We start from the raw sequence: 14255 nt of genomic DNA, 5'->3' as shown, positions 1-14255 counted from the left end.
AATCAAACCAAAGTATTTACGGTTCGGTGCGGTTTTTTCAAGGTTCGGTTCGGTTATTTCCGATTTAGTTTTTCGGTTATTAACGGTTTAAGATTTTTATATCCGATGTAAACTACGGATCTTTAGGTCGGCCTCTGGCTAGCAGTCCAGTTATAGCTAAACAAAATTGCAAAGAAAGAATTTTTCCCTTCCAATTTCCATATGAAAATCAGAAAGTTGTAACAGTAGTTAATCTCTTTGGCATACACTATGAGACAGAAAATGGAAATACAAACCAAGAGATACACCATTTATGTAACTGAATATAGACAGACGTGCCACTGAAAGATTTCAGACGTGGCATTAATTACTTCAAACAAGAAGATAAGCAAACACAATTCATCAAACACTGTTTAGCTAAAACTCGCAGCTACCAAAGTCCAAAACAAGTTTAGAAATACCATCACCAAACAACAAAACAGTGGCAAACTAATCACAAGCCACAAGCCACAAAGTAAGTCTAGAAAAGGATACTTAAAGTCTTAAATACGAATCACTGGATGAGGCATGAGACACTTCTTAATATGCTTCACTAAGCCAAAAGTGCCATAATACTTCGGATGACAATTATAAACTCGACCACAATGAAGGCACTTTGCTTTGCGGGCTTCTTTATTTACTTCAACTAGCTCAAAATATTCCCAAATAGGCGATCTAGCTTTAGGACCACGAGGCATAGTTGAACCTATAAAAAAAAAGAAAATATCACAAGTTAGTAAAATATTTTTAATTATAAATAACAAAAGGAATAAAGGATATCATAAAATAAGCAAATCTTTAAACTTACCACGTGTTCAAACTATGCATCAACAATGCTAGTATCTCTTTCAACTATGCAAGTCTCTCTTCCGCTGTTTGCCATATCCAAATATAAGTTGATAAAGTGTGTCATTTAAACTTACAAAGTCAACTAATTTTTACTAAAACACTCATAAAACACAAAAACTTACCAAGTTCAATTTGCTCAAGAAACTCCAAATCTTCTTCAACATTAATAGGAGTACCCTCACATCTAAACCAATCTTGAACACAAATAAGACTTTGCACCAACCGAGGAGTCAATGAACTCCTAAATGAATCAAGAATGCGGCCACCGGTGCTAAATGCACATTCTGATACAACACTTGAAATTGGAATGGCTAATACATCACGAGCTAGCTCAGATAGAATAGGAAATCGAGGCGCATTAATTTTTCACCAATCTAAGATTTTAAAGTCATTAGAATCATCAGACAATGGCTCTTGTCCTTCACCAATATATCTTTCAAACTCAGATTTAGCACCTACACTTCCGGAGTCTTCCTTTTTCCTTTTCAATAATTGCTTTATTCTCACAGATTTTGTTCTCATATTCCCACTAGATGAATCAGATGTGTCATCAAATGAAGTAGATTTAGATGAAGATGATTTAAGATAACATCCTTTAGAATATTTTTTTTTATACTCCCCAAATAAAGAATTCAAATAAGCATCCACTTCGGCAGTTAATTTCTTCCCTGGTTCCTCCCCGAATATTTCCTCAAGTGCAAAACCAACATACTCTAATTTGTTATGAGGATCTATTAGAGAAGCAATGAATATTATTTTATTCATCTTTTCAGGTTCACTCCAATATTTTTTAAACTTCTCTTTCATCCTACCTGCTATCTTACTCAAATTAGTATCATCACTAGCTAAACAAGCTTTAAAATGACTATCAAGCTCACATATATCCTCAAAATGACAATTGGAAGTGACATAACGTGAACCTGAAACTTTTTCGGTGAGTTCGTGAAATCTTTCAAGAAACTTTATTACGTTTCTCACATTCACCCAATCATCACATACAAATGGACCTGCAACATTCCCATCCTCACAAACATGCATACAAAGATGAGTAGAAAATCCATTATCAAAAAGATGAAGCTTGTCAAAGGCCTTCTCAAAATTTTGCGCTGTTTCCAACATCAAGTAGGTGGAATTCCACCTAGTAGGAACATCCAAACACAATATTTTGCTACATTCTACCTCTTGATGTGCACAGCATTCCCTAAACTTTAAGGTCCTTTGCGGAGATGATCTCACATACCTCACAGCTTGTCTAACACGTTTTACAGAAATATCAATTTCCTTCAAACCATCTTGCACAATTAGATTAAGTATGTGAGCCATACATCTCACATGAAGATGCTTACCACTCATCGAATTCGTTTTTCACATATCTAGTTGCTTAGAGAATTCTTTGACCGTGACATCATTCGAAGAAGCATTATCAACAGTAACAGTGAATACCTTATCCAATTTCCATTCAAGCAAATAATTACCAATAACTTTTGCCATTTCGTCGCCCTTATGACTAGATATAGGGCAAAAATTTAGTATTCTTTTATGCAACACCCAATCTCTATCAATAAAATGACCTGTCAAACACATGTAGTTAATTCTTTGTAACGAAGTCCATGTGTCTGTGGTAAGGCAAATTTTTGATTTTACTTCTCTGAAAATTTTCATTAGTTTAAGCCTATCTTTATTGTAAACTTGAAAACAATCCCTTGTAATTGTCCTACAAGAAGGAACATTAAATAGAGGTTGGGCTATGCTCATAAACTTCTTAAAGCCTCTCTTTTCAACAAAGCTAAAAGGTAATTCCTCTGTAATTACCATCTCAACCAAAGCCCTCCTAACTAGTTCTTGATCAAATTTGCAAAGCACCCCACTATTAATTTGCCCCATCCTTTTGTAAACACAATTGTATTTATGTATTATCAACTTTTCGTGGTATTTTTGGACACTTCTTTAAATGAGTATTCAATGATGTTGTTCCATTCAATCGTGAATCAGCCTTATAATCACGACTACAATGTTTACACTTTGCTTTATCACCTCCATTATCATCTTTAAACTTTTCAAAATGATCCCAAGCAGTTGATCTGCATTGTACGGATTTTCTTTTTTCGGGCCTTGACTAGTTTCAACTGAATTTGTAGGTGAAGAAGTAGGTTCGCTTTCAGATGAATCCACCTCACTTACTCTACTTTCAACTTCTGCCATCTATAGAAAATTGAATTAAAACAGAATTAAAAATGCAAATCGGTAAACAATTTTAAGTCAAAATGTTCTAGTTGTGCAATATCACGCAAAGTTATATCCTATAACAAATGTATATAGATGTTATATCCTATAACAAATGTTAAACTATCATAACACAGAGAATATTAAAACTTTGAGTGATATCATATAACAAGTATATTAAAATATCATATGCATACTGCTTTCTATTGTTGTCAAAGTTATATCAACACAGAGAAGATAAAAAAGACAGAGATATAGAAGTTCTTTATATGCTTCGAAGTTTGAATGATCTTTCCTTTGAAAGATTTTCTATATAACTCTTGCATTTATAAGTTGAAGGTTTTTGGACTGGAAAAACGTAGTACACTGTACATGAGTGAAAATTATAATAGGAAACAAAAAGGGAGTTGGTATTGTCTGAAAATATATTCATAAATAAACTAACTAACTAAGTAGTATTTAACATCATGTGGTCGTCTTTGTAAAGTATTATTGAAGAGAACAAGAATAAGACACTAGAATAAACTAATGTAGCTTAAGTTGTCCCTAATGTCTTTATTGAATGGATTAGCACGTTTAATAAAAATTGACACAGAAGAGGTATCTTAGAAGTGTAGTGGAAGGAAAACACAGAAGAAGGAGGCAACCACTAATGACTAACCTGAGGAAGAAGGATGAGCGACGAGCTGAGGAAGAAGGCGTCACATGGGCGTCGGCACTCGGCAGCACTGTAGACAGAGGAGGAACCCTAATTTCTAATTTCTAAGGAAGGAAAATGGGAAGTAACGTAAGTTTTAGTTTGTAGGCTAATTAGGCTTAGGGTTTGGGTAAATTGGGTGAGCTTCAGATGTGTATTGGGCTTCAACCTTCAGATAGGTAATATAAATTTTGGACTCATACCCAAAATTTTGGTTTTTCGGTTTAACCGAAAACCGAAACACCAAAATCGTAAACCGCACCGAAAAACCAAAATTTTAAAATTTAAAAATTGCACACCGACCGAATAACTGATTAAACCGAAACCGAAAAACTGAAATTCACTGTTCGGCCGGTATTATGCCCACCCCTAGTTCTTGCAAGTAATTGAGAATATCTTTTGGAGTTTATATCTCAATTTTGAGGGAGATTGATTAATTATAGAGTTGGTTTTAGGTGAAAATTCAGATTGAAGCTCAAAGAGGAAGAAGTTGCAGGAATTGTATGATAATTGTCTAATATCATAATTGTATATGATACATCAATACCTAAAACATAATTGTATCATAAATGTATCATACTGTCACGACCCAAAATCCTGCCTTAAGGATCGTGATGACACCTAGTCTCTAAAACTAGGTAAGCCGATCACTTACAACAGTTAAACTAATAAAATATGATATTATGAAGCAAAGTTTAATATAAATGCGGAAATAAAGATGATACAAGCCAACACAGAGATAATTACAACAAATTCCCAAGACTAGGTAGTACAGAGTCACGAGCTCTAATTGAATACATAAAAATATCTCAAAGTACAATACTGCTCGAATAGAGAAATGACAGTATAAATATAAGAAAAGGACTCAAAGGGATTGCGACGAACAAAGCAGATCTATCTTGAATCCTTGCGATCAAAGAAGCTCTCACAGCCTGGATTCGCTCCCTCCAACACCTGAATTTGTACAAAAATATGCAAAAGTGTAGTATGAGTACACCACGGTCGGTACCCAATAAGTATTAAGATTAACCTCAGTAGATCAGTGACGAGATTCAAGTCAAGGCACTCACTAGTCAAATATAACCTGCACAAAATGTCAAAGACCGACAATATGAAGAATAACATAAGACAATGGCTGAATCTTATCAGAATAAGTGATAACAATTTAGAACAAATAAAGGTCCAGTCTCGACGATAAGTCATCAAATTGAATCACACACATATAGAAACACGTGCCCACATTATCAATCACCCTCGCACAACAAAGACCTTGTGCCACAATATAAGTCATACTCGCATGGCAAAGACCTCGTGCCACGATAAGTCACACTCGCACGACAAAGATCTCGTGCCACATCGTGCATCGTACCTGTGTCAGTCACCAATAGCACGTTCAAGAGGGATTTATCAAGAATCAAATAAAGTAAAGCATGGTAACGACTTCCTTTTTACTCAATCCATTATATTACCAGCAACTCAATAGAATATGAGATAACAACTCCATGTAGGTAAATGAATCTTGGCAACCAAATCATCAAGTAATAACAGAGATGGAAATTAGCACATTGGAAACAACACAACAAATCACGTAAAATGCATGATATACACAAGAAGTCATAAACAATTCCAACACAAGAATAACAACAAGAGTCACTCCGATGTGCCACATATCACAATCACAAATCATCCTTATGACGCTACATGAGCTTCACATTTTAAAAATATTTTTCCGAAATAACTTCACGCGCATAGACCCTTATCTCGCTGCGTGTGCATCACAATGAAGTATTTTTCCTTACTTGTACTACGCGCATAAGTATCCCCCTTATCTCGCCGCATGCGCATCAATATACACACCACCCTTATGTCACCGCATGCGCATATCAATCACAACACAACATTCAACCGCACACCATGTGCCCATATGCCACAACCTTTCTCAAATAATAATACCAATGCGACAATAATACATAGGCCACGACTTAACTACAATGTATACAAGAATTACAACAACACAAGAGTACGTAAAGTAAATCAATAATGAAATGTGATTTATATAATAACAACTTCAATTCAAGACATATTAATAGAATAAGGGTCTAATCTGATCAATTACCACATATAAGCCCGTGTACATACTCGTCACCTTATGTACACGTCTTTTCACGTAGTTCAAATAATGCAATTAGACCAAATTCAAAGGGGTTAATTCTCCCACAAAGAGTTACGCAAGATACTCACCTAAATTAGGCCAATTCAATACTCTAGAAGTGCCACCCCACATGAATTAACCTCCGAACGGCTCGAATCTAGCCAAAAGCAACTCAAAAATATCAAATAATACCATAGGAAACAAACTCAAATGATAAAGGTCGAATCTTTAATCAAATACTCAAAGTTAACTAAAAGGTCAACCCGGACCTGCACCTCGAAACCCGACAAAACTCACAAATTCTGACAACCCATTCGAATACGAGTTGAACCATATCAATATCATCCAGTTCCGACTCTGAATCGATGTTCAAAATCAAAGATAAAACCCCAAAATTTCTCTTTTAGAGTCACTGATTAAATACCAAAATCAAAGATGAAATCATGTAAAATAATCAAATCCAAGTTAAAAATACTTATCTCAATCCAAATCGTGAAAATCCTCTTCCAAGATCGCCCAAATCCGAGCTCTATAACTCAAAATGTGATAAAATAACCAAAACCTTCGAAATAGAGTACTTATAACACTACTCGAGGTAAAGACTTCGAGATCGCGGGATAAGCTTCGCGAAACACAAATTCCACTATCCACAAAAATACACTTCGCGTTCGTGGCACAAACCTCGCAAACGCGATGCACAATGATACCAACCCTTTGCGAATGCGGCATTGACCTCATGATCGTGTAGGCAACTTCACCAGCTCCTAGCTCCCCAATGCGAACGCGGTACCACTGGCAACGAACGCGAAGAACAATCCAGCTCAAACCTTCGTGAACGTGCTCTACCTGTCGTGACCGCGATGAATGAAAGTACCCAACTCCAAGAATCATTACGCGATCGCACTTGGTTCCTCGCGATCATGAAGGACATCAACAACAACATAAAAACAAACAACACTAACATGAAAGAAAATGGTCTGACATCACCCGAAACTCACTCGAGCCCCTCAAGACCTCGTCCGGACATACCAACAAGTCCCAAAACATAACACGAACCACTCAAGGCCTTAAATCACACATAATAACATCAAAATCATGAATCATATCTCAATTCAAGCTTAATGAACTATTTTAAATTTTCACATTCCAAACTTACGCCGTACACGTCTAAACGACTCGAAATCACCTCACATTTTGCACACAAGTTCCATATGACATGACGAATCTATTCCAACTCCCGAAACCACAATCTGAACCCAATAGTATTGAAGTAACTCGCGATCAAACCTATGAACTTTCCATATCTCCAAATTGCCAACTTTTGCCAAGTAGAGCTAAAACCTTCTAGAAACATCCAAATGCAAATACGGGCATATGCCCAAGTCAAAAATCACTATCCGGACCTATCAGAATCATCACAACTCTGATCTGAGGTCAAATGCACAAAAGCCAAACATAGTCAACCCTTCCAACTTAATGCTTTCAAATTGAAAATCAATCTTACAAGTCAATACCGAACCATTCAAGAGCCGAAACCGACCATACACGCAAGTCATAATATATCTATGAAGCTACTCAAGACTTCAAACCACCAAGAAGAATGCAAATGCTCGAAATGACCGATCATGTCGTTACATTCTCCCCTACTTAAACATGCGTTCGTCCTCAAACGTGCCAATAGTTGTTCCAAAGCTATCAAAGCACTGTATAAACTCACCATACCCATATCCATGGGTGATCTCACATCACCCCAATCTATATAAGTCCGACAACATAACCTAACAAAAGATTCTTCCTTCAACCTTAGTCCATAACCTTAGAACCCAATCTCTAACATCCGAAATCCATTATAAGACCCGATTCTCGTATTTATACACTGTATCAAGTCATAACCATAACCCAAGATATAATCACATGACATACCGCATGACTCAGATACTCATAACAATAACTTCCGCCCGCAATAGATGTTCAATAACCAACCTGGTACCGGTAACAAATCTAATATCACATAGAACCTTGTTCTAAACCTTCATACACTGCCAATCATGAATAAGCACACAAAAACTCATAACCTCCCATCAGATTAGCAAGTCGTGGAGCTTTCTCGCTCGATAAGACATAGCCAAATGCTGAGCTGACTAATGACGTTATTCTTCCAAATATACTTTAATCAAGTCTGAAAGTACTCATTCTAGGTCCAATGACCTCATCTCATCCAGTACAAGTTACTCGACTGACATGTCACACCAGCACCACCTCGACCCACATATTGTGCAATCCGTGCACCAAATAAGCAACAACTTGAATGTACCCAATAATGGAAAGAGATTCAAATGAGAAAACTGTTTTGCAAGCTCAACCAATACCACCACAATGACAAGGCTATGAACCCATCTCACAGAAGAGTAGCAAAATACAAGAACTAGCACCAAGGATCATATCCCAACCTAACTCTGCTGTGATGCGTGACCCAATCCATACACCGATCCACCTTGAATACCTCGAACCGTGATGCTCACAATTAACAACCATATGCATATCAACAACAAGCACGCGAAGTGCATGACCACAACTATAGAGAAACGGATAGCACAACATACCACAAACAAGAAGACTATAACCAAGGCGTAATCAACCATTTAATACCCCAAGAGTCATCTCACTCATATTCCGCCAGAAGGCCCAAACAAAATTGCATCATGTGTGTAAATAGTCAACAATCTCACAACCCATCGTAGCATAGAAGAGTAACACATGAAACATGTTAGACACGAGTAAGACCAACTCTAGACGAACAACACATCCCTCAATAATAGATGTGCTGAGTAACCAAATCCAACTCGATATAGAATACATATCCTTATTAGGCCTAACAATGGGTCCCCAAATCAATTTCGATCATCCCAAAATAGATAAACATCCTTCCCAAAAATATGCAGTACCTTAACCATAACGCATGCCATCAGCTGACTAACTATCGCCATACCTTCATATTCTGCAACCAAGAAACAATCTGCCCCTGAGCACTCCCAGTCTCCAAATCCCTAGAACACAAGAATCTCTATGTTTGATTCCAACTCCATCACTCGAATGACTGACATAACCCTCATGCACAATCATCTCACGAGAAATACTTCCATAATTCTTCTATGCCACATAAAAAATATCTGAATATAAATGGTCAATCAACCATGCAATTACTATAATACCAGTCAAGCATCCATAAATCAAGACACATTGCGCCTTCTGAAATGCACACCCTTCTCAAGTGATATCAACTAGTGCCAACATTCTTCTAAATATCTGAAACTACCCATGCTACCTAGAAATCATGACCTTTCCTCTAAACTAAATCGCAACTTTGTACATGCAAACCTCGATCCCATATGTCGCACCACATCTATCAGGACATCATATAAAAATACGAGAACCTCATTATCAACCCTGAATCACAAGTAGGATACACATTCCGTCAGCCAGAAACCTTCCACTGGAACCCCATCTAAGAGAAAAATCACAACACGTAACATACTCATCATGCTTGTAGAAGACATCTTCCCCAAGTCGTAGTCGAAACTATCGAGAACTCTTCGAAACCCATTTGCATATAATCAAGCCATCAGAATTGAATCCTTCTAACTCAACAAAGCCATGCAGATCGCCAAACCCAAGAGCATTGCCACAACACACCTACAAAGCCCCTCAACACCAAAAGAACGAAATGAGCTGATTATTTCTATTAACATGCTGATCCAAACCACTACCAAGCTGACCTATTTCTTCGAATCCCTCTCGACGTTTCCTCAAGTTAACACTTCTCCTTGTTGATACACTATGATCCTTAACCAAAGCTCACCATAAGAGATCCTAGCATAAAACCACATCATCGTAAAGCCCATAAGCCACTGTATTCCCTCATAAGCATCCAAAAATACCGAAATTGAGATACCTACTCTGAAGAGACCTTTTGTGAATCTAAAGTTATTTTCTTATCCTCTCTGATACTGAAATATAAAATTCATAATGATACAGAAATGCCGCAAATCCCGACATCAACCAATGCAAATCTCAGATCTCGGCCATTTAAGAATCTGGGAAATCCTCAAATACCATATTTGAATCTTGAAGTCATTAGAACTTTCTTGAGGGTTATCCACTATGGTCTAATCTCCAATGCACCACCAACATGATCCGAACGACCTATGCTCTATTAGCACACAATTACCTAAAGATGTAATCCCCATTTTAAGCAACTGAGTGAATCTCTTCTCTTAGCACACTACATCCACCACGAATAACAATTCCGAATCATTCCTAGATTCCCTATATCCATAAAGTGTAATACATCATGCATTCAGAAATTTCCTCACTCAAGTCATCCTAAAAAAGAACCTCTTCCAGTCATAACTGATCTAGAATTATGCCTCAGACCGAAACTAATTAACACATACCCATGCAATTTGATCGTTGATAATAAACTCCCCCACTTTGCTCGAAGCCATAGAACATAACATCCGATAACCCATATGCTTAGCCTCAAACTGACATCACTCGATGACCCTATTGTGGTCACAACCACTATGCAATCACTAAATCCTCTTGTGTCTGATCTCGTCAACAAAACATAAGGATCTACTTTATTCCACAAATGAACAATATGAAAGATTCCCTAACATGCTCATAACCCGAGACTGCATAACACATCCATACAGAAATCAAGCATCCATAGCCCTTTCGCATCCCAAGAAAAATTCTTCTCATGATATCCATACCATCTAAGCACATTCCGCAGTCACATAATACTCATAATCTAGCTATCCTACCACTCTCTAATCCATTAATACCCTTAAAAAATTATTTGGTGGCGACTCTCCTCTTTTAATACCTCATTTAAAAGAGTTGACACGTGTCGAATCCCTCTTTCGTGATAAAAAGGGGCGCGACAATACTAGCTTTGTAAACTCTAAATCTTAGAAGCTCTTGATTTGTACTGCCAGTTCTTGGGATTCTTTGTATAAAAGCATATTTGAATTATCATTACTTCTCTTAATGAATCTCATTGAAATTGGCTTATTGTTAATTGACTTACCTAGCGGGTTGGGGTTAGGTGCTATCACGACAAGTTAGATTTTGGGTCATGACAATTTAGTATGAGAGCTGTAGGTTCATAGGTTCTACCAGTCATGAGAAAGTGTCTAGTAGAGTCTTGCGGATCGGTATGATGACGTCCATACCTATCTTCGAGAGGCTACTAGGCATTTAGGATAAACTCCCCATCTTTCTTTCCTTATCGTGCGACATTGATTCAACTGGAGTATATCTCTTTGAATTTCTTCAACTCACTCGTATGCATATATGAACGCTCAGTATCAGCTGTGCATCAACGACTTGTGATTCCATGGATGAGGTGCGAGATGTTATTTCTGTGCGTTGATGATGGGACAGTCTGGAGGACTTGAGGCCGGATTTTGACTGTGGCTTGAGCACAAAGATTTCAGTTGTGTGAGTATATGCTTTTGGACTTATATGTCCGGTAATGTCCCTATGAGTGTGATTTATGGCTCGGTGAGTGGTTGGATGGCTATATAATGAAGTATGAAGTGACTGCGGGATGTGTTCAGATGGTTTGAATGTGACGAGAAGAGTTTGCTTGAGATGTAAAAAAGACTATTGGGTGCTTGATTCCTGTCTTGATGTGACGTATAGTCTCAAGTTATGAGTGCGTTGACGGATCTTTCATGTTGTTTAATTATGGAACAAATTAGATTCTCATGTCTTATTGATGAGTTCAGACTCAGGAAGATTAAGTGATTGCGTCGTAGTTGTGGCTGTGAAAGGATATATAGAGATGTCAGTTTGAGGCTAAGCATTGGGGTTAGCACCTGCGGGGTAATTTACGGATGTGTGATACTTATGATGTTGTGTGAAGGCTTTTTTTTCTACCAGTGGATATAGGTGTTGCGATTTAAGTTTGGATTGGTTGAGAAAGTTGACCTGCCGTCACGAGGATGAATGTGAGCTTTGCAGATGATTTGAGGTATTATATAGTTTGTGTTGCATGAGCTTGTGAAGAATTTAGTTGAATCTCACTGCGGTATTATGGAAGTAATAGAGTATGGGCATTGTGAGTTATCAAATGTTTTGTTCTGTGGCTTGAGCCAAGTGAGGGAGTCTGCTATCGACAATTTGATTGCATGGTTACGTGTTTTATTGATTTCGGTCTGAGGCATACTTGTGGATCGGTTATGACTTGCAGAGACTAGTTTTGAGGATGACTTAAGCAAGGAAATTTCTGGATGCATAGTGTATTACATTTTATGGGTATATGATAATCATGGAATGATTGAGTTGTTATTGTGGAAGATGTAGTGCGCATGGAGTAGGAATTTGCTCGGTTACGTTAAGGCGGGGTTACTTCTTTGGGTGTTGTCGTGCTATTGGGGCATATATCATCCGTCCCGTTTGTTCGGTGCAATTGAGATTTGAGTAGAGTGGATGACTTTCGAGAAGGTTCTAATGGATTCAAGATTTATATGTCGCAATTGAGAATTTTACAGATTTGTATATGGCTAGAATCTGAGATTTACATTGGATGGTATCGAGACTTGCGGTATTTCTATATCATTATGGATTCTACATTTCTGTATTAGGAAGGTGAAGGAAATGACTTTAGATTCACAGAAGGTCTCTTTAGATTGAGAGTCTCGATTGTGGTGCTTTTGGGGTGCTTAAGAGGGAATACTGGGAATGCAACGACTTATGTGCCTTAGGGCGGTGTGGTTTAATGCTAAGATCTCTTATGGTGAGCTTAGGGTAAGGATCGTGGTGTTCTAGCAAGGAGAAATGTCAAATTGAGGGTAATTCGGAAGGAACTCGGAGAAATATGATAGCTTGGTAGTAGGTTGGATCAACACGGTAATGGATATGATCGGTTCTTTAGGTACTTATGATGTGGTGAGTCTCTACAAGTGTTTTGGGGCAATATTCTTGGGTTTGGCAACCTGCGTGGCTTGGTTGAGTTAGAGAGATTCAGTTCTGATGGCTTGGTTATGTGCAAATGGGTTTCGAAGAGTTCTCGATAGTTTCTACCATGGTTTGAGATGGATATTTTCTACTGGCATGAGGAGCATGTTGCGTGTTATGATTTTCTCCTGGATGAGATCAAATGGAAAGGTTTCTGACTGATCGGGTATGTATTCTGCTGGGACTCAGAGTTGGTTATGGGATTCTCGTACTTTATATGATGGCATAATAGAAGTGGTGTGTTGTGGGGGATTGAGATTTGCATGTGCAAGGTCACAGTTTGGTTTGAAGGGAAGGACATGGATTCTTAGGCAACATGGACGATTTCACATGACTAGATAAATACTATTACTACTTGGTATTGCCTGAGAAGGGTGTGCATTTCAGAAGGCGCACTATGTTCTGACTTACAGATGCTTCATTTGTATTGCGGTACTCACCTAGTGGATCGACTGCTGATATTCAGATTGTGCTATGTGGCGTGGAAGAATTATAGAAGTATTTCTCATGGGGATGATTATGTATGATGGATGTGTTAGTCATTCGATTGGCGAAGTTGGATCGATTATGGTGATTCATGTGTTTTATGGTTTTGGAGACTGGGAGGTCTCAGAAGCAGATTAGTTTTGGGTTGCAGACTGTGAAGATGTGACCAAAGTTAGCTAGATGGTGGTACGTGCTATGGTTAGGTCATTGTGGATTTTTGGAGGGTCATTTACCAATTTAGGGATGACCAGAATTTATTCGGGGTCTATTGGTAGGCCCGAGGAGGAAGTGTATTTTACACCGGGTCGGATTTGTTGACTTGGCATCGTTATTGTTGTAAGGTGTGTCATTCGTTAGAGTTGAGTTTGAGCGTGTTTTGATATGTTCTATGTGTTACTCTTCTATGCTATGAGGATTCGTGATTTGTTGGTTATATGCACACGTGATGCGGTTCTATTTGGGCCTTGTAGCGAAATTCGAGCGAGATGGTTCGTGGGGTGTTGAATGGTTGATTGCATTTTGGTTATGGTCTTTTCGGGTTGTGGTATATTGTGTTGCTTGCTTCTCCATGGTTATGGTCATGTAATTGTGTACTTGGTGTCGAATTGCTTATAGTTGTTGATTTTGAGCATTGTGGGCTCGAGGTATTTCATATGGATCGGTGTTTGGATGGGTCACGTATTGCAACTAGGTTATGATATGATATGATTCTTTGTGATAGATTCATGTGTTTTGGTTCTACGGTGTGATGGGTTCTTAGCATTGCATTGTGGTGGTACTTGTTAAGCTTGCAGGGCGGTTCTC

General features: G+C 38.0%; 2 protein-coding genes across 2 annotated transcripts; both read right to left on the bottom strand.

Annotated features, from left to right (window-relative positions):
• Window positions 1-1233: 1233 nt before the first annotated feature.
• LOC138901774 (zinc finger BED domain-containing protein RICESLEEPER 2-like) lies at window positions 1234-2190 on the bottom strand. Its single transcript, XM_070189563.1, has one exon. It carries the CDS (start codon window positions 2188-2190, stop codon window positions 1234-1236), a length of 957 nt encoding a protein of 318 aa, XP_070045664.1.
• Window positions 2191-2232: 42 nt separating this feature from the next.
• On the bottom strand, window positions 2233-2751 carry LOC138901773 (zinc finger BED domain-containing protein RICESLEEPER 3-like). Its single transcript, XM_070189562.1, has one exon. It carries the CDS (start codon window positions 2749-2751, stop codon window positions 2233-2235), a length of 519 nt encoding a protein of 172 aa, XP_070045663.1.
• Between the last annotated feature and the right edge of the window lie 11504 nt (window positions 2752-14255).

The sequence above is a fragment of the Nicotiana tomentosiformis genome, chromosome 11 (genome assembly GCF_000390325.3).
Source record: "Nicotiana tomentosiformis chromosome 11, ASM39032v3, whole genome shotgun sequence".
Classification (NCBI taxonomy): Eukaryota; Viridiplantae; Streptophyta; class Magnoliopsida; order Solanales; family Solanaceae; genus Nicotiana; species Nicotiana tomentosiformis.
This window is presented reverse-complemented; position numbering and strand designations above follow the sequence as displayed.

Coding starts and splice junctions, on each gene's coding strand:
- LOC138901773 (XM_070189562.1), bottom strand. CDS start 2,751: ATGGGGCAAATTAATAGTGGGGTGCTTTGCAAATTTGATCAAGAACTA.
- LOC138901774 (XM_070189563.1), bottom strand. CDS start 2,190: ATGGCTCACATACTTAATCTAATTGTGCAAGATGGTTTGAAGGAAATT.